This window comes from Python bivittatus, unplaced genomic scaffold, assembly GCF_059951505.1.
Source record: "Python bivittatus isolate LINGU-HERP-01145 unplaced genomic scaffold, Pbiv_v1 ctg000330_np1212, whole genome shotgun sequence".
Taxonomy (NCBI): domain Eukaryota; kingdom Metazoa; phylum Chordata; class Lepidosauria; order Squamata; family Pythonidae; genus Python; species Python bivittatus.
Window position 1 is genome coordinate 5,415,573 of NW_028277058.1, and position 23,512 is coordinate 5,439,084.

Consider the following 23,512-nt stretch of genomic DNA (forward strand, 5'->3'; position numbering starts at 1 on the left):
AGGGATATTCTTTTAAATAAATCCATCTGGGAGCAATGACATGCAACATGCATAGCCCACACATAGTCATTATGGTAAATTTCATACCACAATGCAAACATGAATCTAATATCCTCTGAGACAGACATTAATCAGTCAGTGAATGTGGGAACAATTATGAGCAATTCTTGCTCCTTTTGTACTTGTGCTAGGGATCCCATTTTAAATAATTTAAATACTTTCAGTCTTCCTTTCGCCAGGCAACCATTTGGCTAATATAATACTGTGGAAAATAAACTAAAATGCAAGAACTGCCTAGCATGGATAGATATCTTCTAATCCAAAAATAACTTCCAGAGCCAACACAGGAGATGGGGAGCCATGATGATGGCAAAATAACGTTACACCTGTCATGCTGTCATTGCATAATGATATGAACTGTGTCACTGGCATAATGATGTCACAGTACAGTTGACTTTTTTTCCTTCTCGACTCCTCCCATAGGCCCCATGAGGGCCAATCTTCACAGTCTTCATTTTCCAGTTCCCCTCAGCACAATCCATTCCTCCTTCCAGTCTACAGCATTAGTGGCAGTGGGGCATGTACAGGGATGAACCAGCAAGTGAAGCATTTCACTATCTCCTTCCCTGCAAAGCAACTTCTTTAGCTTTATCCCTGGCGAACTAAGCAATGCTAATGATGTCTTGTCCCAGTGCCTGGAGACTGTGGGGGTCTGGATGGGGGACAACAGGCTTCAACTGAACCCTGGCAAGATTGAGTGGCTCTGGGTTTTGGGGACTTATGGAACTGGGTCTTTACCATCTTTGGTGCTGGATGGGGTGGCACTACCCCAAACAGACCCAGTGCACAATCTGAGGATCCTTCTAGACTCATGGCTCCTGCTCAAGGAGCAGGTGATGGTCATGACTAGGAGGACCTTTGCACATCTTTGTGTTGTGCACCAATTGCACCCTTTCTTGAATCGCAAAGGTCTACTCACAGTCACTCATGCTCTGGTCACCTCCAGAGTGGATTACTGTGATGCACTATACATAGGGCTGCCCTTGAAGAGTATCCAGAAGCTTCAACTGGTGCAGAATGCAGCTGTGTGGACAGTTATGTGTGCCCCAGGATGATACCTGTTACATCTCTGTTCCATGAGCTGCACTGGCTGCCTGTTTGCTTCCAGGTGCAATTCAAGGTGCTGGTTTTGACCTTTAAAGTCCTACATGGCATGGGGCCAGGCTATTTGAGGGACCACTTTTTCCCAGTCATATCAATCCATCCCATCAGGTCCAGCAGGACGGGTATGTTGCAGGTCCCGTCTGCTAAAGAGTTCCATCTGATGGTACCCAGATGACGTGCCTTTTCTGCGGTGGGTCTGCCCTCTGGCACATCATCTCCCTTGAGGTGAGGTTAGCCTCATCCCTGTTAGCCTTTCAGAAGGCATTGAAAACATGGCTTTTGCAGCAGCCTAGGGGATCCCATGGGGAATCTGTATGATGATTACATTGTGTTTAGATGGATGTACTTCTCCTGCAATCTTGCTTTTATTTATATTTTTAATTCTTTAAATAGCTATGACATTATTTTAAGGGTTATGTGTATGCTGCCCAGAGTCACATTCAGTGAGATGGGCTGCCATATAAATTTATTAGATAAATAAATAAAACTTGGTTTGTCTGCAGTCTCAGTGATGGTTGGCAGATATGAATCCATGAATCTTCCCATCTGCAATGGTCTGTGGGAATGACTTTGGGAGACAGGAGGAAGAGCCGCAGCCTAGACAACCGTCAAGTAAAAGAAATCTGAGTCCAAAGGAGAGTTGGGGGTGGAGAAAGCATATCAGAAGGGACTCTCCTTAGTTTGCGGGAGAGTAAAAATAAGAGAGGGGAGAGGTACTTTTAGACTTGCAAGATTCTGTTACTGTAATCTTACAATAAAAGTAGTGTTAGTACTCATGGCTGGTGCTTTTTGTTTGAACTATCTTGAAGGGCTGACACTATCCCATTCTGTTCTGCAAATAACCTCATAGCATTATAAAATAAAATGAGAAATCAGGAACTTCATATTTATTTTTCAACATACAATTTTGCTCTATTAGCTTAAAAGAAAAAAAAAATCACTTCCAGACCTTATATTCAGAGCCACCATATCACCCTCTTCCTACTCTACTTAATGTTAGCATTTCCTCCAAGATTTCAACTCTCTAATAAAATGACAGAAACAACTGAAATCTGTACCTTGTTTCCCTCAGGTTGGGCATGTACACTCCTGGAAATCTTCACATTCACACACTTAGATTTTTGAGTAACCAACAGGAGATAACAAATTTGCACGCCATAAATATTTTCTGAAAACAGTGTAGAAACACATGCAAATTCAGAATTCAAACAAACAAACTTTGAGGGGAGGGAATTATTACCCATATCCAATAGATTATTGTGAAAGAGAAAAACAAAACTTTATGAATGAACCAGAGAGATAAAAAGCCCTCTGGATCAAATAGCATAATAATTTGGCCTTTCAGAACCTCTAGAGCTGTGTTTCTCAACCTTGTCAACTTTAAGACGTGTGGACTTCCACTCCCAGAATTCCCCAAGCTGGCTGGGGAATTCTGGGAACTGAAGTCCACACATCTTAAAGCTTGAAAAAAAACTTTCAACCTTTTCAACATCTTAAAGGTTGAAAAACACTGCTGTAGACCAATCACAAATGAGCCACTTCACTATTGAAAGTTGTAAGTGCTCCTCAAAGTTCTACCATACAAAATGTGGGAGAAAACAGCAATAGTTGCCGCTTTTTAATTCTACTTTTCATGGAGCAAAAATATATTAGTAGCCAATGTCTATAAATGCCAATCCAGCTTGACCAAATCCATCAAGGTCAAAGTTGATTAGAAATATGATTCTCCTACTTTACCTCTGCTAAAATTTCTGCTAGAAAGGAGTTTTTCATTAAATACCTATATGGAATCACGTTATCTTCATGCAAGCTGGCAATATTTATTTACAGTTGTTTGATACAGGCTGTGCAAAAACTGCTGTGTTTATTTTCTTTGATACAACTAGCTTTCTTGATTTCTCTCCAGTTGCATTCATTTAATTATAAAAGAAGTTTCTTAATGGGAATCTGGGGTTTGGAGGCATACTTAAGTACCCAAGGAATATTCTCCCATGGTACTGAGCTGAAACTCATTCTGTTGAACTTCATATTGCTTCAGTGCTTGCTGGCAATTGTAGCAAATTGCCTTAGTGTATGTTGATTACAGGTAGTTCTTAAATTACAACCATTCAAAATTACGATGGTGCTGAAAAAATGAACTTATGACTGGTCCCCAAAGTTACAGCCATTGCAGCACCCCTGCAGTCATGTGATCACAATCTGGGTGCTCAGCAACCCGTTCGCACTTACGACCAGTTGTCAAGTACCCTGCAATCATGTGATTGCCATTTGCAACCTTCCCTGCCAGTTTCCCACAAGCAAAGTCAATAGGGAAGCTGGCAGGGGAGGTCGCAACTTGCTTGGGTAAGTCTCCCCTGCCCACCCGGCCTTTCTTCGCTCACTCACATGCACTGCACCCTCCTTCCCCCCTTCACTTGCACACATGCACTGTGCCCTCCTTTCCCTTTAGCTCACTCACTTGCATGCACCGCACCCTCCTTCCCACCTTCGCTCACTCGCATGCATCATGCCCCCTTCACACTTGCATCATAACTCGCACTACCAAACCTGAATTGCAAGAATATGGATGATCACTAGATAGCAGCAAAGGATTAGGGGTGTGGGGCATTCTCTTGGGGATGGATAGTGCCAAGAGAATGCTCCACACCCAAGAGCAGCTTGTGTATGCAAGCCCTGGGCACCAGAACAAGTCTGTACCATCAGATGGAGCTGCCAGCTCTTTACCTTCTTTACCTATATTGTGATGGGAGCCCCATCTGAAAGGATTGTCTTGGGGCCCAAAGAATGCCCTGGGTTTCCCCGTCTGTCATCTGCACTGAGTGGCAATAACTCTCCAGGTAATTGGACATCAGTTCTTCCCAGATCTACCTAGGGAACTAGAAGCAGAGTTGGGGTTTTCTGCACATGCTCTTCTACCAAACAAGAGCTCTCAGTTATTACCCAGATTCCCTGTCAAATCTGACTTACCGTCAAGTTGCAGGTTTCCCTTGACACTTAAGTGGAGAGAGCATTGCCTGTGATCTTCACACTGCATTGTAGTCTCAAGCTTCATGTTTTTCAGATTGGCTGGAGAAATGGAGGCAGGTGCAGGACGGCAGAAACTGCTCATAATCCCAGCTGTGAAGATACCAAATATATGTATATATGCGCCTCTGTGTAAAAAACAAACTTGAAATGGCTAAATAATATCTTAAAACATTAAAGAAAAACTCAACAGATGCTCCTATGATAACCCCTCATACACTAATAGGTAGGGTAGGACAGACATTCACTAGTCAAGCAGAGCACTGTAGACCCATAGTTCAGTCACATCTTTTGCTAGTTATATAATCCATCAGAACATACGATACTTTCACACAAAGGAGGATTTTAGACTAATCAAGAGTCTTCCTTGGAGGAAGGGACTGTATGTGCATTGGGCATAATGCCTTGGGCCAATTTAGGTTACAACCAAATATGACAATATTGGGCAAGATGATTTGTACATGCGTCAGCTACAGGCCAATATGGTGGCCAGAGGTCAAGCCTTCTCTGCCAATTCATTTTTTGTATATGCGTGTGTGTGACTTCAAGTCATTCTTGACTCCTGGAGACTGCCTGGACAAGTCCCCGCAGTTTTCTTGGCCACATTTTCAGAAGCAGTTCATCATTGCCTTCTTCCTAGGGCTGAGAGAAAGTAACTGGCCTGAAGACACCCAGATGGCTTCATACCTAAGGGAGAACTAGAACACATGGTCTCTTGGTTTCTAGCCTGGTGCCGTTAACCATTACACCAAACTGACTCTTAGTTAATTAATTAATTAATTAATATATTCTCAAGTCACAAAATATGACTTGGGAATCAAAAATCCACTGGTTAAATGCTTCCCAAAAAACTGATCAACCAGAACAACAAATTTGGGATGTGCAAAAATGGTTTCCCAATATGACTGAATTGTACAGAAGATTTTTTTTAGATATGAAGTTATTGTGGACATCAACACATATTCCCACAGTTCAATTAACCATTCTTCCATAGAGGAGAAGAAGGATCTTTTCCAATAAAAGCATATAAAATACTTGCAGCTATTATCATATACAATGCCAGTTCAGTATATTTTGAAGAAATGTGTGGTTTAATAGAAATGCTTGAGTTGAAATGGAATTACAACTTATAAAATTCATTCTACAATGAATTAATTTCCAGTACTGTTGAGCTTTGCTATATTGCTACCACATTTGAAAGAAAGATCCAATCTGTTGTATAATTTCCAGCATTTGGGAGATCTACAACCAGCATCTATTGCATTTCCAGCATTTGGGGGGAAAGGAGCTGCTCATTTTAGCAGTCATGACTAGAATAATATATTAGTGATAAAACGTCATATACCAATTCTCTCTGACATTCAAAATGAACACAATATTCTTTTTCCATTGAAATTCCCACTGCTTCATCTCTATAACAATATATTTGATTGCTATTCATATTTTGCATCCATTTAATTATACAGCCAAAATAAAAGCTGACACTAGGAGGTGGTTTGTGGTGAAGAGAGATCACCCCCATTCCACCTTGCTTCCCCACCAGCTCATCTGATTTTCAGGTGACAGGCACTGCCACACTGAGGATCACTTCGTTAGAAGAAGAGGACTGCCCAGTGAAGCTAGTGGGACCCCATTCCATTTCATAGGTCAGCACTCTCCGTTTAGCCACCTGATAAAATATGTCTCCTCTCCCAACCCCAGTCCCAACCCATAGTACGAATGGTGATGAGTGGATGTTTTTCCCATCAGTAGGTGATCCCCATTGAGGAGGAAATTAAACTAGGGGAATCCACCAACTGTTTCCTTAACATTAACTATGTACAGACAGCACCACTGGGTGGCCTCATCACTGAGACAAAATAGGGCTCAGCAATTGAAGCAGAGCAGTCTGTGCCAGCATACTTTCCTGCTGACTGAAGGACTGGAGGAATGCGCCTGCAAGTGGCCATGAGCAAAAGTCCTTAGAGAGACAATGAGGAAACTTCTGAAAATAAACTGAAGAGCGAAGGGCATAAAAGCTGAGAGAGAACAACTTACTCTAATAAAATCATAGATAGCCCAGGCTGTGAAGAATTTTTACAAGATTTGATAATTCCTATAATCTTTTTATGTGCTTGTCTTTATTCACTTGATTCCCCAGACTATACTGTGCCTGAATAGTACAGCTTGTATACCATAGGCCACAACAGATGAAGAAAAAGAAGAAAAAGATATCCATCTTCTTGAATATACCAGGCAGAATACTAAGTCTGCTGTATGGTAACAAAACGATTTTAAGTGGTGATACACATGCACACACAATCAAAAATATATCTTATCACACCCCTCAGGAGAGGGGTGGGCCAAATCATTCTAGATTGTATCTGAATTAAATATTTGGCCTATAACAAGAGTTACAGTCAAATGGAGTTGGAACGTCCAACAACATCTAACAGCTTGACCACTGGTGATGGATGTCAGGATGTACAGTTCAGTAATTTTTGGGGCTCGATATATTCTCCATCTCTGGTCTAGAACTTTTACCCCATTCCAAAAATTCTGTTTTAATAGTGGTTTTGATAGCTATTTGTACAATAATTTCCATCCATAAAAGTTGGTGTAGAAAAACAAACCATTGACATATGACAAATGAGTATGCCCATGATTGTTCATTAGCAATACTCATGTAGGTACTGATATTTTCTTTGAGGGACACTGGGTGACAAAATCAAAATTCTTGTGTAGAAGTTTTCTGGTTTAGTTTTCATGGAGGGGTGATAATACATTTTGTAGTTGAGAATCAAGCCTTATTTTTTTAAAAAGTTCCTATGAGACACAAACCTACTATTTAGACCTTCCTTGCAAAAGCTTACATCCTGACGTGATCCAAGACACTTGAGGATGAATGGAAAAGTCCACAAGTTGGAAGGAAATTTCAATTGATGAGCTTTCAGTCTGATTAGTCATTCAAAAGTTTTGCTTTCCTGAACTTAAGAACAATGAAAATGTAATACTTACTAGAAAATTGATGTTTGCAATGAAATCCCTATGGAGGAGAAAATTAAAATATATTAATTTAAATAGTATATCTAAGGAATAAAAGAAGGCAAATAGTACTCATGCATTATTCGTATCAAAATACATATTAGTTCTTAGAGGTCACTTGAATTATGTGGCTGGAGTCCACATAATCTGTCATAAGGTACACAAATGCAAGTCTTCACTTGGTAAAGTAAACTCTATCTCAACACAGAGCTTCTTCACCAGGAATTTAGACTGCTGACCACAGTATGAGAAATTGTGCATTCTGTAGCAACCTGGAAGCAGAAAGATGCCCTCTCAGATTACTTCAGATTGATCTTCTGTCTTGGCATGGTTCAAGAACTGCCTTGAGTCCAGTGATATTATAGTACCTGATAAGGCACTACCTGCAGACTGTTTATGATCCATCACCATAGTTTTTGCTCTGCTCCTACATCCATTATGCACATACATACATACTGTTCATGAAGCAGCCCATGAAATGCTGCCACATTCCTTTCCATACAGTGGCTATTTTACACATACTACTTATCAATACTGGAATATCGAAACTCCAGAAAAGTAGTATGCGGAAAAGCACTAATGACTGTCAGCATAATGAAAATATTTTATTTTGTAAAGAAATACAAGAGTACAGACCCAAATTCCACCAAGTAATCATCTATTTTGCATGTCTACAGGATTTTCCTTCCTTTCCCCATACCAATTTAATTACTTAAGCATCATCAATCTTCCCACATGTTTTTTTGTAACATGTTGTTGATAAAGAGATGTGGCAATTTCAAAAGATTGCACTTAGGTTATGAGCTTTGAATGGGCCCAACAGTAACATTCTCTAATAACAATTTGAACATTTTTCTTCAGAATCACATTTGCTTTCTATGTAACAAAAACAACAATCTCAAAATTATCAATATATTTGAAAGGCATAGCACAGCCACGTCATAGGAAGTAACCCTGCACAATAAGTCCAAATTAGTCCCCAGGGTACCTGCAGGATATGGTCAAAAATATAAAAAAACAGATGGAGTTTTGATTGCACCATCATGCCCACCATCTTGACTTTTCACTACGTTCTGCAGACACCCAATAGTTCCTTTGTTCTATCTGGAACATCTGTTTTCAGATTACATTTACTCTTGCCTTCTCTCAAAATAAATTAATTTTTTAGGCTAAAGCTCATTGACCTGGTTGTCAAAATAGCATTTTTTGTCCTTTATATCTGAGAAACAAATTGTTCATTAACTATCCTTTAACATAGTATGACAATCAATACAATGCATTGTAGGTAAGCTTCTGCTCCTGGTAAATAAGTCACATGAAATGGAAGACAAAATGGTGCCACATGCACTCTTTAAGCCACTACAGTGGCTTAGCATGTTATGCAAATGCAGCCTCAAATAAAAGCATTAGAAACATTTTTCAAATACAAACAAAAACAACCACAGAAAAAAAATTCAGAAAAATAATTATTAAATAATTGAAGAACAGAGTGTACTATGAGTTTGAAAATTCTGGCACATGAAAGTATTTGCAATTCACAAAATGTTCCAAAAAGGGCATTTTTCCCCCCTCAAGCCAAATATTTGTTTGGAAAGAATAATCTCCACATTCAACCTCAATTAAGGATCTCTTAATCTTAAAGTATTGCAACTTTAAATATTGGATGGGTATAGGTGAGTAACTGAGATCCAATCTTAAGAACAGGCTTCAACAAGGAATTACCCAGTATGTGATTATATTGTTAGAAGTTGTGATTCTTCATGAGTCAGAGGGCAAAATAAAAATGAAGTTCAACAAAGGAGAGGCCATATCTTCTTGGGGTGGGGGTGGGGGACAACCTTACTTTCTACTATTATGTAACTATTGGTCTTTCTTTCATATTTTTTCACATCATTCTTCCCCAAGAATGAATGGTCCCTTTCCGATACATCTAATTTCAGTTCCCATCAGTTCCCTTCAGCATGTTGAATGATAAATATTGAAGTTAATCTCACTTGAAGGACACCAGGTTGGGGAAGAATGGCCGACAGAATGAGATGATTTATTGGCTCAGCCGAGATAGCTCCTCCTCTGATTTATGCCTCTACCTACTTTCTCTCTAACTAATGAAAATCCATAATATCATAACATAGATAGAGCAGGTGGTTATCACTCACGTTATCACTCATGGAGTCCATGAGCTGAAACAAGATGGACAGAATACAGATTTGACAGATACATAAATCCATTTTTGCACACAACTATAGCAGATCTATGGATTATATTTTCATGCAGAGATTTGCAACCAGACCTAGCAATGTTTAAATAATACCACAAAATGAGCATTATTTGAGCCGGTTGTAGAATTAGATATTCCATTAATTCTTAATTCAAATCCTAAATGGTATAAGAAGAGACGTTAAATAAATTGTTTTCTTATTGGATTTTAAAAATAAGGCACTAAGAGGATGTGAGACTCATTACAACTTCACTTCCCACATACTTATAATGAAATCACCAGACTTCTGGCATGAGATAACTCATTACCAAAAATGCTTGTCATGAGGAGGAACGCTAGACAGATAATTTTGGAAATTATAGCTGTAAAAAGCTAAAGAACCAAGGAGCAATATAATTCATGTCGCAATTGAAGTCAATAGTATAGTTCAACAAAAATATACACAATAAAGGCATGAGGAGGATATACATTTTGTTAGTCATCCTTTATTCTGCCTGTCAGAAGGCATCTGGAATACAAAGTACAACCTTTAAAGATTTTAAGAACTGTGTAGACTACCTGACACATGTTCAGGGTGAGGCATCTGAAAAGCAGGTCCTATGAAAATGATTATAGGAACTGGGTATGTATAGCCCAGGGAACAGAAGATTAAGGGAGCCATGATAGTTATCTATTGACTCCTAAGAGGTTGAGCAGACTTGAACACTGTTGCTTCAGAGATAAAGCCTGGCATTAATGGGTAGAATTTGAAAGGAGAAGCATTTTAATGATAAGGAATATTTGATGGTGGAACAGACAGCTGGAAAAGTTCATGCGTTCTTCTTCATGGCAGATACTTAAGCAAAATGGAATGGCCAAATACCATGATTTCCTTGCCTATTAAGCAGGGCGACGCTTAAATTATATATATTTTAAATGTGAATTTCAAACATAATTTCATTTGCCTTTTATATATAACCATACACAGATTAAATTAACTGTATTTGATATACTTCCTGCTCTGTTGTGTTTTGGGGGGGTTTGCCTTGGGTTTTCAGCAATATGCTCTCACATCCAGTGATTCTTAAACAGATGATTTCAGCTTTTAGGAACACCTAACACAGTGAGTTGAAAAACATGAGCCATACTTAATCATTAAAGTAATGTCCATGTACTCTGTTTAGCTAACTGTAGTAAAAATAGAGTAGGAAATGTAGCACAGTATGAGCTTCTGTGAACAAGAGAAACTAAGACATAGAGGTTTTCTAATCAACTGGAATAGATCATATTAGTCCAAATCAGCCTTCTCCATTCCGCTGTTCTCCAAATAAGTTGACCCGCATTTTAAATTTCTCAACCAGATTACTGGTTAGGATTCATGGGAGCTGGAGGCCAACATATCTAGAGAAGATCATGATATGGAAGTCAGTCATAGATGAACCAGTGGCTTGATAACACAGCCACCCACTGACCCACATCTCTTTCTGTAACTTCTCAAAAACGTTTAATTAACAGATGTATGAAGTGAAATTTTCATGCTCAATGTTTAGCCCTAACTTTCAGCCAATAAAGTGGAGTAAAGAAAATGGAACATTCAGCTTAGTCATGTCCTGTGTGGTCATTGATAAGTAAATGTTATCAAGTAACATAGAGACTGAAAGTTGTGGTCACATATTTAAATGAATGTGCAGATACATTCATTTCATATGCCCATCATTTCTTAAAGAAGTAGTACTATATCAAAATTATTTACACCTTTCCCATACTCTACCATATTCAGTGGTTCACAACGTTTCATATCTTAAGTGGTACCATGGAGTCCTTGGTGCTCTCTGAGCTTGGTTGTTTGCTTGCAGATGTTTCATTACCCAGCTAGGTAACAGCAGCAAACCCCACACTCACTCGCACTGATCATGTTACCTAGTTGGGTAATGAAACATCTGCATACAAACAATCAAGTTCAGAGAGCACCAAGTACTCCACAGTTCAACCATGAGCTACATATATTCTCTTCTATTGTTAAGTGGTATCACTCTATAAAAGAACCTATAAAAGAAAAATGCCACTTTTTCTAAGAAAATATATACACAAACACTTTCACACATCCATGCATCTATCTATACACACACATACAAATCCCACCCAGATTATGTCTGTCTACCATTATTTATATATAAATGTATTAGAAATATATACGTACTTGAATAATATTTACATTAGATAAGTATATATAAAATTGTAATTCTTTACTGTTATAATGAAGATTAACATATTTTTTCTTTGTTGTATTTCTTTCACTTTTTGGTTAAAGCACTTCTGTTCTTTTTCTTTCTTCTCAATAATAATAATAATAATAATGATGATGATGATGATGTCTATCTACCATCAATGCTACCCATATTACTCATTGAGAAATATGACCATATTCCATATTAAAATCAAGTGGATGTATTAAGGAACATGAAATTAATGTGCAAACTCTTCATTATAAGTCTTTTTCACTGTGGACTTAATCTACCAGCTGAATATTTATTTAGCAGCACTTGGACAGGGTTAGGAAGTCAAATCAAAGTGATATCAAAAGAATATCTGAGGGTAACTTCCATCAGTCTTTCTATCAGTATTTCTGTGTTTTGCTTGCTCGTATACTTTATAAAACAATAATACAAATCTAACTGTTTAAAACTTACTTAATGACCACAACTGAGACTGGCAACTCTGTTGCTAAGTGATGCAGTCATTAAGCAAGACATTACATAGGTGGGATGGGCTTACAACCTCACTTCTGCCACAATCGTTGAGCAAGACATCACATGACCATGACTTGCGATTTTACTGCCAGCTTTTCCATTGACTCTGCTTGTCGGAAGCCAGCTGTGAAGCACACATATGGCAATCACGTGATTGTGGGATGCTGCAACAGTCATAATTGCGAGGACCAGTCGTAAAGTTACTTTTTCAATGGCATTGTAACTTTAAACAGTTGCTAAACAGGCCATTCCTTAAGTGAGGACTATCTATATTTAATCCCTTTTAAGCTTATTACAGGCAAATTGTGTATGATAGTTTTCTGTGGCTAAGCCTAAACTCCAAAAATATATTGAAAAGCTGAACTACAAAACAATTCTATCTCTCATACCCCACCCTTGAGATCACAAAGACAACAAGTTTGCTTACTGACCAGGCTTGCTCATTATATGCAGCCATGATTATAGGTTGTTGACTAAGCCACAATGGCTCATTATATGCAGCCATGATTGTAGGTTTTTGACTAAGCTACAATTGGCTGGCTTCATATACTGAACTAAGCCTAAACTAAACCAACTGCAATGTGCACACCCAGCCAGCAGGGTGTAAGTCCCATGAAAGTACACATAACATTAATAAGCTAAGATGTGGCCTCAAAGATGTGGGTATCATTTATATTTTTAAAAAATTATGGGGCAATTTTTCAGAATGTTAAATTGACCTGGGCTTTACAGATAGTGTTGAAACATAGGATTAAGCCATAGTATGATTTAATTGGCTTGGTCTACATGTTATATAATCCCAGCCATGATTTATGGATAACATGAGATGTGAACCCACCCACTGTAGTTTACTCTTATCATGATAATAACATAAGATGTGGGAACCCTGCCACAGCCTGATCCTAAGAAATTTCCTTCCACAAATTACTAGGCAGTATAGATTACACGGCAGCCTTTGCAGAATGAAAAATAGATTCAGTTAGTACTTGGGACAGTCCCTTAATTCAATTTGTTATTTATTAATTTATATTTATTTATAAATCAAATTTATACGTCGCCTATCTCACTATATAAGTGACTCTAGGCAGCTCACAAATAAGCATAAAAAGAGTTTTAAAACTACAAAACAAAGTTAAAAGACAAAGAGAGCATCCTCAAGTCACCAGGCATCTCCAGTGCTGGAAGCCCCCATTGGATCCCCAACCTAGTTGGCAGAGCCAGGACTTAACACTCTTCTGGAAGGCCAGAACAGTGGGGGTCAATCTCACCTCGGGGGCAAGATACTCCACAGGGTGGGGGTGACAGCAGAAAAGACTCTCCTCCTAGACCCTGCCAGTTGAAACTCTCTAGCCAACAGGGTCCGCAACGTGCCCTTCCTGCCAGACCGGGAGGGACAGGCTGATGTAACCTGGACAAGACGGTTCCTCAAATAACCTGGGCCCATGCCATGAAGAGCTTTAAAGGTCATAACCAACACCTTGAATTGGACCTGGAAGCAAACCAGCACCCAGTGCAGCTCTCACAGCAGAGGTGTTACATGTGCAGCCCTAGGGGCACCCATAACTGCCTCCAGTGCCACATTCTGCAGCAGCTGCAGCTTCCAGATACTTTTCAAGCATAGCCCCATGTAGAACACATTGCAATAGTCCACGCAGGAGATGACCAGTGCATGAGTGACCAAGAGAAGGGCTTCCCAATCCAGGAAAGAAAAAATCAATACAAAGTGGACCGAAGGCCCTCCTAGCCGCAACTGCCACCTGCTCCTCAAGTTTGCACACTGGGTCTGTCTGGGGTAGTGCAACCCAATCCAGAACCAAAGATGGTAAAACTCCAGATACAGAAGAGCCCCAAACCTACAGCCAATCTATCTTACCAGGGTTCAGTTGAAGCCTGTTGTTCCCCATCCAGCCCCCCACAGCCTCCAGGCACCAGGAAAGAGCATTCACAGCATCACTTAATTTACCTGGGACAGAGATGCATAATTGAGTATCATCAGCGTACTGATGATACCTCATCCCATGGTGATGGATGACCTTACCCAGCAGCTTCATGTAGATGTTAAAAAGGAGCAGAGAGAGCCCTGAGCCCTGCGGCACCCCACAAAGCAGGGGCTGCAGGCTGGTCCTCTCACTCCCTATCAACACTGATTGGGACTGGCCTTGGAGGAAGGAGATGAACCAACATAAAACTGTGCCCTCCACCCGCAACTCCTACAGCTGACCCAAAAGGATTCCATGGTTGATGGTATCAAAAGCCACCGAGAGGTCAAGAAGAGCCAGGTTGGATTCACTACCCCCATCCTGGTCCCGCCAGAGATCACATAAAAGTGTGACCAATGCCATTTCTGTTCCATATCCAGGCCTAAAACCCAACTGGAAGGGGTCCAGATAATCCATTTCATCCAGGATCCTCTGGAGCTGCAGCGCCACCACCTCCTCTACCACCATTCTCTACCATCATGAAGTCAAGTCATACAGAAGCAAGTTTAAACTGTCTTGGGGGAGTACAATAAAAGAATAGCCTGCAAACCAGGAAGCTTAAAACGAAAACAAGACAAAATATAGCCCTCTTCATGAATGATAGCTAAAATACACAAGAAACTCATGAAGAAAAATGCTTAAAGTAATGTGCCTGTAAAGCCTTGAAAAGATAGTATGTGAAAAATAGCTTCCTTTTCAAAGAAAAGATTCTGAAGTATGGTAATACAAGTTAAGAGGTAACAATGCAATTTCTAGAAGGATGTGCAGTTCAAAGGTGCTAACTCAGTGCATTTTATCTCCATGAGCTAATTCAGCAAGTATGCTAGGCCTCCACTTTGACCACCATGCTAGTTCACAGAGCAGGCCAGCGAAGTCAACTGTTGTGGCCAAAACTTAGCTCACCTAAAGCAACCAAATCATTCTGAAGATGCAACATTATGAAAGAGTAGTAGTTGTCTAATAGAGACCAATGGTGCTCAGAAGCACATTCAGAAGCATACACTCTGTCTCTTGTCTGCTATTTCATCTAAGGACTCCATTCAATGACCCCAAAATAGATTAGCCATATAAGAGCTTCCTGTCCAAGACAATTTACCTTACCCAAAAGAGTGGAAAGGTGGCATGCCACTACATATTCCCCTAGGGAATAAGCTCTCCTGAAGACAGTAGGTCATGCCTCTAACTACTAAGCAAAGGAATGTGCTACAAGGTACAACTCATAAACTGGAACAAGTAGAATCAATGCTCAGTTAGGATCATTTCACAATCTGTATACGTCAGTCTTTGTTTCACAATATTGTGTCCGATGTGGCATTGGAGATATGAAAGTGCTGTCAACAATGCTGGATTTGTGAGGATTCATTTGCCCACAAAGTCTTATATAAATCAACTTTAGGCCTGAGCAAGTTGGAACTACAACTACCAAGAATAAATCAAATACAAATGTTTTGCAGATTGTTTTTATAAACTTGTGATATGAAACCAAGACAGGGAGTCACATTTTATTGTTATCTCAACCGCATCATTTCTTCTCCTGCTAGCACAATCAGGTGGTTGAGCAGCTTTTAATCTGGAAATGAAACAGTGCCACCTAAAATCAAATTTCCATTAAAAAGAAAGACAAACAACATAGAAGTTGTCCATATGTTCCACCTGGATAGCAGATTGTACATATATACGGTCAGCCTGGTGGTAATCTTCTCTATTATTGTGAGATCTATTGCATTTCTATTTAAATTAAAGCAATTAATTGTTTTGGGGGTTTTTTTACCTGTGTAGATAAATTCACATATGGAATATTTTATGCAGATCTATGTATTTCTTGTTTTTAGTTATGAGTGTCTTCATTGTTGGTATTGTATAAATAATAACTTCAGCAGATAGTTTTCATCCCTCTCCCTTTCTTTTGGTCATTAAAATGCTCTAGCCATTTCTGATTGTACAGAAAGAAATTAGAGTTTCCTAAAATAATTTAGGAAATAGGCCAGAAAAATAATTGTCTCAATCAACTGTGACAGATGAAAAGTTTGTACAGTACCAAAAATGAGATAAAATGCAACAGGTGATATTAAACAGTCAGAAATAAACATAAAATCTGCAATAACATTACAAGTTTCTAGGAAAGACTAGACAGTTTGCACTACAAAAGTAAGACTCACTTTTTCTTATTGTTTTATGTTTGACAGAAAGCCAGAGATCAGTATTTTAGGTGATTGGGAAATCTTCCTCCAGGATATTATTTTAAAAAGTCAGAATAGAAAGCATGATGGGTGTTCATCTTTGAAGTGGATAGCTTATTACATGCAAAAAGCAAAGTTTAAAAATAAAATCTCTTTTGTGATCCATAAATCGCTAGGCTAGACAAAGGGAATAAACTGTTAGATTGCAGTCTGGAATGAGAAGGAACTTGGCAAAAAAATAAGGAAGTGTTAGTGTGTAGGATCAAAAAGGAGGAAATAAAATTCACAAGGTACTGAGTGGATTTCAATCCCATTTCCTCAATTTTGTTCTAAGAAAAGAACATGAGGATACCTTGTGCTGATCCAAATTGACATAATGATTCAAAGAGTACCTGGGCGTGTAAGGGCAGCATAGAACACTCATCCTTTCTAGGACCAGTTGTGACTTTAAACAATATACAGGATAAAAAAGCAAAACTGTTTCTCTTTCATGTTAGACAAATGTAGGTCATCATCAGTTCTTTCCCACTAAACTGAAGATGTACTAGTGCCTAGAGGGAGGTTTTCTTATTCTACAGTAATAAAAAAAATTCAGTGGAAATAGGCACTTTTCTCTCCCTCCCTGTAACTCTAGACAAGTCAGAATTTTGGTCTAACTAGGTTTCTTCTAGTTTGTCTTGTAACACATTTTCAAGAGAGAAGTAGATAAAGGCCCCCAAGATAATCTTCTTACATATTTTAACCAACTCTTGGTAGCCAAGGACTGTTTATTCCCATCTACCCTAGATGTGGGATGAAGCCTGCAGGAGCCCCAGCAATGTCACAGTGACATCTCCAGAAGGCACAGGACTGACATTTTCAGCCATTGGGATGGTGGGGGGATAGATATTGGAGTGTCTTCTCTTTTAAAGCAGGAACCCTTCCTATTTTACTTCCTATTTCTGTAAAACAAAACTTTGCTGTTGAATTTTGGCCATTTGTTGTCCCATGTCTGGGGAGATCTCCAGGCCTACAGTAAACAGCTTAACGTGGTATTCCACACCTTAAAGGTCCTTTTTCTGTCTATATACTACTAAAACTTTCATGACTATAACCTTCCACTGGGCGAAACAGGGTGTCATAGGGCAACAATTTTTGAACCAAGGTACCTCAAATGGGCTAACGTACAGAATGTGTCCAAAATCCAGGACCCGTACTCCCATGGGATTGAAATTTGGGAAATCTGTGGCTGCTTCAGCACTGCTGCACTGCCACACCACCACAATCAGCCCAGGTTATGTGATCGTCATGGGTGTATCCCTGACCTCTTTCCTGTCTCCCTCTATCCCATGTGCCCAATCAGCTGGCAGCAAAGCGTGACAGGCAAGCAGCAATTGGCTGCTTTGGAAACGAGGCAGAAATTTGACATCTCTTAATGGTGGTTAAGAGGGAAGGATGAGGGAGTGACTTGGATGCTTGCTGGTGAGGTAGGGCTAGCTTGGTGGGGGGTGCTGGTCAATGGGTGAGCCTTCTTCCTCCCTTGAGGGAGGGGACCTTTCGGGACACACTAGAATGGGGTGCAAGAGTGCAGTTTTCCTCACAGTCTGCAGCTCCCTTTGTTCCACCTCCCCTCAACAAAGTGGCAGACAGTTACATGGATCAACCAAGGAGGAGGAGGAGGAGGAGGAGGAGGCGGCGGCTTCACCAGGGCTCTGAGAGCCGTGAGGGGAGGGCAAATGGCGGAAGGGAGGGAGGGAGGGAGGGGTATTTCTGATGCTTCCTGCCAGCTTTCCGCAAGCAAAATCAATGGGGAAGCTGGTAGCAAGTCACAAGTCGGTCACACTCCCACTGCTTTTTTGCCCTTGGTCATTCTGTTTCTCTGTTTAAGTAAGGACTTATCTCTGAAACGATGACCCAGTGGGTCACGGGTTTTCTAGTTTTCTAAAATGAGATTCATCCCATAAATTTTATCTGAAAAGAACAGGATCTGAAATGTGTTCATTTTTCCAATATATATATTTTCAGAAATTGTTTGCCTGGCTCACACAATGCTCTTGTTGTTCTGCTAAGTAATTTGTATGACAGTCATGGCCATGGACACAAAGTTAATATGTAAACCAAGCAAGCAGAAGCTGGGGCCACAGGAGGAATTGCCCCAATTCTACGTATGTTTTCTCAGCTCATACGCTAATGATGTAATCTCTCTTCATTTAGCAGCAAGTCACCCCATCTGGCTGGATTGGCCAAATTCACTAAATCTTTGGTCCCACACTGAACCAAGACATGAGTACAATGGCACCTTCCCTATTACTGGGATAACTCTTTGTTAAAAAATACATGTTTATTATTCAGAGGAGAAAAGGTGAAGAAGATGTGTATTCTTGATGAAAAGCTGGCAGTCTCTGGAGTATGTGTTTGGGCCTATAAATGCACACAGCAATGCGGAAGAAACAGTGCAAAAATGCTTATAGTAGCACTTTCATGGAGACAAGCTATATCCCAAATGAATCTGCATAACCACATACCCAGAGAATTGTCACATAGACAGAAAAATGCATTGTGTGAACTTGTCTGAAGTCAATGCCATTCTTTGTATTTTTAATTTTGAGGCCTGCAGTTGGAACAAGGAATTATCTGCTTTGCTCAAAAGGATGTAACATTTAGTTCACCCCTGCTGTTACGTGTTTTTTCCTCTTTTTAGAAATCCTTTCAGGCCTTGAAAGGATTTCAAAATCCCCACTAAAGATGCACTTCTTAAAAATTCTTCTGTCTTTTTATTCACTAAGAACCAGTGTGTGGCACCAATTGGTGCTTATGATTTATTGTTCCAATATGATGTTTTTTCATATGATTTGTTTTTAATTACTGTTTTTTGGTTGGGACTTTTTAAATTGATTCATTTCCAGATGGTCTTACAGTATGTTTGATGGGTTACGGTTCTTGTAAATTACCAAGAGTCTCTCGAGTGGGTGGTATGCACATGTTTAAATAAATAAAAAATAGGTGGGATGTTAAATATCTCCCTTATGTTTAGTAAGGCTTTGCCTTTTCCCAAAATGATTCAGAGGAAGTCTGAGCACAGCGGCTCTTGGTTCTTCATCAAAGCACCAGCCTTTCTGCAAGGCAATGCTTGATTCTAGAAAAAGACACAGCTGCTTTAAAGAGTTGCAGACAGGTGCTACATTTGAGTCCCATTCACTCCAGCTAGAGTGTCATAGCACACACTTCCCTACAAGGAAGCTTCATTGAATTCCATTAGACTTACTTCCACATGGACTTCCAAAATGCTGTCAGGGATTTTAGTAGGGTCTGGGGGTGAGTCTTAAATCTGACACTGGGAAAAGTAAAGAACAGAAAGAAGAGGCTGGAAACAGAGAGAGAGTCAGAAAAACACAGGAGAAACAGAAGATTGGGAACTTTACTAGTCAGAGATAAGCTGAGAAGGACTGTAACAAGCAAAGCAGCTTAGAAGAATTAGACCTTTGGAAAACCAGTGAATTTGTACTACAAGGGGTAATAGAACTGCAAGGAGGCATAGAAATTAAACAATTGGGAAGGTGCAAAGGGCTTGTGCATGCAAAGAAAATTCTTTGGGGAAAACAAGGATAGTACAAACTATTTTTTTACACCTTCATGAAAATCCTACTTAGTAGACAACCAAAGATTTCACAATACTACATTCTCACTGAGTTCGCAGCTCCCTGAATTAAACCAAATGATGTGCTATGGGACTTGATTTCTGAGGGAATACGTTCAGCTGTCCCAATCAGTGTCTTTAAACTGCAACTCTAAATTCCACATTTTTTGAAGAAGTGGCAAAGAAACATAACAGATCAGTATTTCTCAACCTTGGCCACTTGAAGATGTGTGGACTTCAGCTCCCAGAATTCCCCAGCCAAGTCCACACATCTTCAAGTGGCCAAGGTTGAGAAACACTGAAATAGACTATTCCTAGATGGGGAGTTTGGTGAGGTATTATGGTGAACATTACTAAGAATAATCAGAATAAGAACACGTTTACAAATGCTTCCTTTTTGCCCTGCCCAGCCCTCCTTTGGAAAAGCCAAACTGCAAACAATTGGCTGATTTGTTCAACTCTGATGAGTCAATGATAAACGAGTTCTTTCCTTTGTTCTGATCAGTAAGTGTGTTTAGCCTTAATCTGAATCCTCTTTCAAAATGAATCAGCAAAAACTTCTGACATGAATCAACACCAGGCCAGTTTACAGGCAAATCTTTGAATCTGGCTCTACTTTTACTTTAAAGCTGTTTTCTCTAGCTGCTCAGATTGTGCAGGTTACAACACACAGGTCATTAAGGTGAACTGTACCAAAGGTGACAAGACTGAAGTCAGACCTGATTGGGAAAGAGCTCCCTCATGATTCATTAACTACTTTTTAATCAACTTTCCTCTGGCAGGGAAATCCCATTAAAATATTGCTATTTCCTCCTTTAAAAATGTATTTTAATCAAGGGAAATAAAGGAAAAGAAATTCATGTTTGTGAGCATTTATCACTTTCAGCACATCACTCACCCCCATCCCCAAGTCTCAAGAATCACAGGGTAGCAAAAACATCCATTCTCCACACAATGTCCACCAGAAGTGAGTTGCAAAATTAACAGCACCAGGATACAAGTCAAATCAGGGGATTTCCCTGTAAGTTCTGTTTTAAAAAGAACATTAGGTAATGTAGCTTATTAACAATGCAATCGTGTACATAGCAGCTTTCCCAATTTGGACTTCCAGGTTATTAGCAATTTAGGGAATTACAGACTCAAAACATTTAAGGGAGACTAGATTGGCAAAGTTTTCTAAGGACCCTTTCAGATAGATTTGAATCAATAGTACCTTTCATGTTCAATGCACATAAAACAGTAGCATGGGATCACCATGGGTGCCATTGCTGTTCTCCCTTTCTCCCTGACATCCCAACATTGGTGTGGCTATATGAATGAATACCTACAGTATTTGTAGGAAAAGCACAAGTCCTGTAGTATCAGTTATTCTGACATGAAGGTTTGTAGGCAAGAGCAGAGTTTGTCAGGTACATGTACTTCAGGCAAGGATTTCTTGGGTTTGTTTAGATTTATATCCCCAGATTTTCTTCTGGACCTCAAGGGAAGCTGATGGGACAATCTTCTTTCCTTTTTGTCCCCTGTGACATTTGAAAAGTATGTTGGTCACAAGAGGGAATGAGTTTCCATGGCTGAGCTAGACTCAAAACTGGGTCTCCCCAATCCTATTCCAACATCTCAGTCCATGAGAACACACCTGAGCTGGTTCAGCCACATGAAACAATTCATTAAAAAATCACCTGAAATAGGACTAGGCAGTGCTTTGGATTTAAAGGGAAAAAGGTTCTTTGGAGCATGGTTTAGCACCTTCTTGCCACTTCTTAATGCATCTCTGCTTTTTCTTGGACTCATGCAGCTGCCTTCCACAGCTGCTGCACATCCCAAATAACACTTTTGGTTTAAGAAGTTGCAGGTAGAGACTATAGTTGTGTCTTGACACACTCCAAATCACTTTTCTCTTTAAATCCAAAGTGGTGCACAGTGTTAATCTGAATCACATGTAGTGCTAGATGAAACTGCCTATGTGGATCAGCAACCACTGATTAATCAATCATTGCATTGCCTAAGGTCCATTCAACGCGAGATTTGTGAATTGTGTTGATCAACAACTTCAGCTGACAGCCTCTCATAATGAGATACCAAAGGCAGAATGTGGGTGTGTGGTTCGACTCCTACACATTGGGCCTCACAAATCATTCTAGTATGCAACAATGATAATTCACATCAGTTTTTTTTTTCCAGACAGGAATCAACTGATGCCAAACATTTAAACAATCCAAAGAGTTCAGCCTTTCTTCTCTAAAAGTAATGACACCAAATAATCAGCCCACAGAGCTAACTCTGCCTGCCTTGAAGGCAATGACCTTGGTGAGTTTCTTTCTTTCAGGACAGATGGAAGCATTCCTGCTCCCAGGAAAAATCCTCACCAGCATTGGACTTCCAGTTCTGCTTCTGGCATTCTGTTAGCAAACACATCCAAACACTTTGTGGTTGACAACTTGGTTTTCAAGCATCTGTTAGCCTTGTTTCACCATTTGACTCCTAATTCAAACCATCTGCAAGACTGCCCTCCGGTGGAGCTAATTTAGAAAACCAGCATTCTCAAGACAAATGCAGTAGAAATAATATGTTTTAAAAAACAACACAGTTGGTGCCCAGAAAGATCACAAATCTAAGCACTACATATTCAAATCACTAGTTTACATCATTACTATGTAAAAATAGTTTAATATCCAGCTTTTTATTTTGATTTGTATCAAGATATTTTCATTCAATTTAGAAATTCTAACAGATGAATTAATGATTTGATATTAATCAAAATAAATGGAGACATAACAATGTGCTACATTCTTTTTCTGATTTCTCTTTGTCATTTTATATATATTTTCAGTATCTAGAAATATGACTGATATTTTATGCTAATAAGAATGTAGCATCCAATACAAGCAATATGAATTCAAGAATTACCAACCCCAAAATACAATGTAACAAAGCTATTAATTCTTTGCAAACATAACCATGAGTTTTTCTTCTGAATTCTAGCACCACACAGATTTATACTTTAGAAAAATCTTAAGCCTCAAAGATTGACATCTTTTTCTGTAGACACAAGACTTGAACAAATACATATGTATCTCTATGAATCAGGTAATCAAGAGATGATGCTATTTAGAGACGGCAGATATAGATCAAATTGTAACATACCTGTGAACATGTGACTCCACATTCTTTAATCCTGGGAATGAGCTGATAGCCATATGTTCCCCAAAATATTGCAAAAATCTGCCACCTAAACTTCATCTTTGGGATTGTTAAGCTTTTTTTTTAAGTTACTTTCTTTTCTGGATTTTATTATGATGACTACTGTTTTTTAAAAAAGATCACACTTCCATTTGTCCTGAAGATACAGCTGTTTTACTCTCACAAGGCATTTAAATACTCTGAAATGTGTTAAGTCCCACCCCCCCTCAGTACCTTTGAAAATAACTCCTCCTTTTGCTTAGAAATCAGCATTCAAAGATGAGTCATAGGAAAGTTCAGTTGTTACTGGAAGCTATAACACATCCTAGGCTCCTTTTCTGAATTTAATAGCTTTAATTTTCAATCAACATTGCTTTGTTGTTGTTTGCAGCTACTAT

The 23,512-nt window shown here is 39.4% G+C and overlaps 1 protein-coding gene across 1 annotated transcript in view; it reads right to left on the reverse strand.

The window, feature by feature from the left end:
* IL17REL (interleukin 17 receptor E like) overlaps nucleotides 1–23,174 on the reverse strand; it is a 57,020-nt gene extending 33,846 nt beyond the window's left edge. The window contains exons 1-4 of the mRNA XM_025166269.2: nucleotides 23,079–23,174; nucleotides 7,186–7,213; nucleotides 4,132–4,281; nucleotides 2,223–2,332 (exon numbers count right to left, since the gene is read on the reverse strand). Of these exons, the coding sequence (XP_025022037.2) occupies nucleotides 2,223–2,332; nucleotides 4,132–4,281; nucleotides 7,186–7,213; nucleotides 23,079–23,174 (384 nt within the window). The remainder of the gene's footprint in view (nucleotides 1–2,222; nucleotides 2,333–4,131; nucleotides 4,282–7,185; nucleotides 7,214–23,078) is intronic.
* Nucleotides 23,175–23,512: the final 338 nt, after the last annotated feature.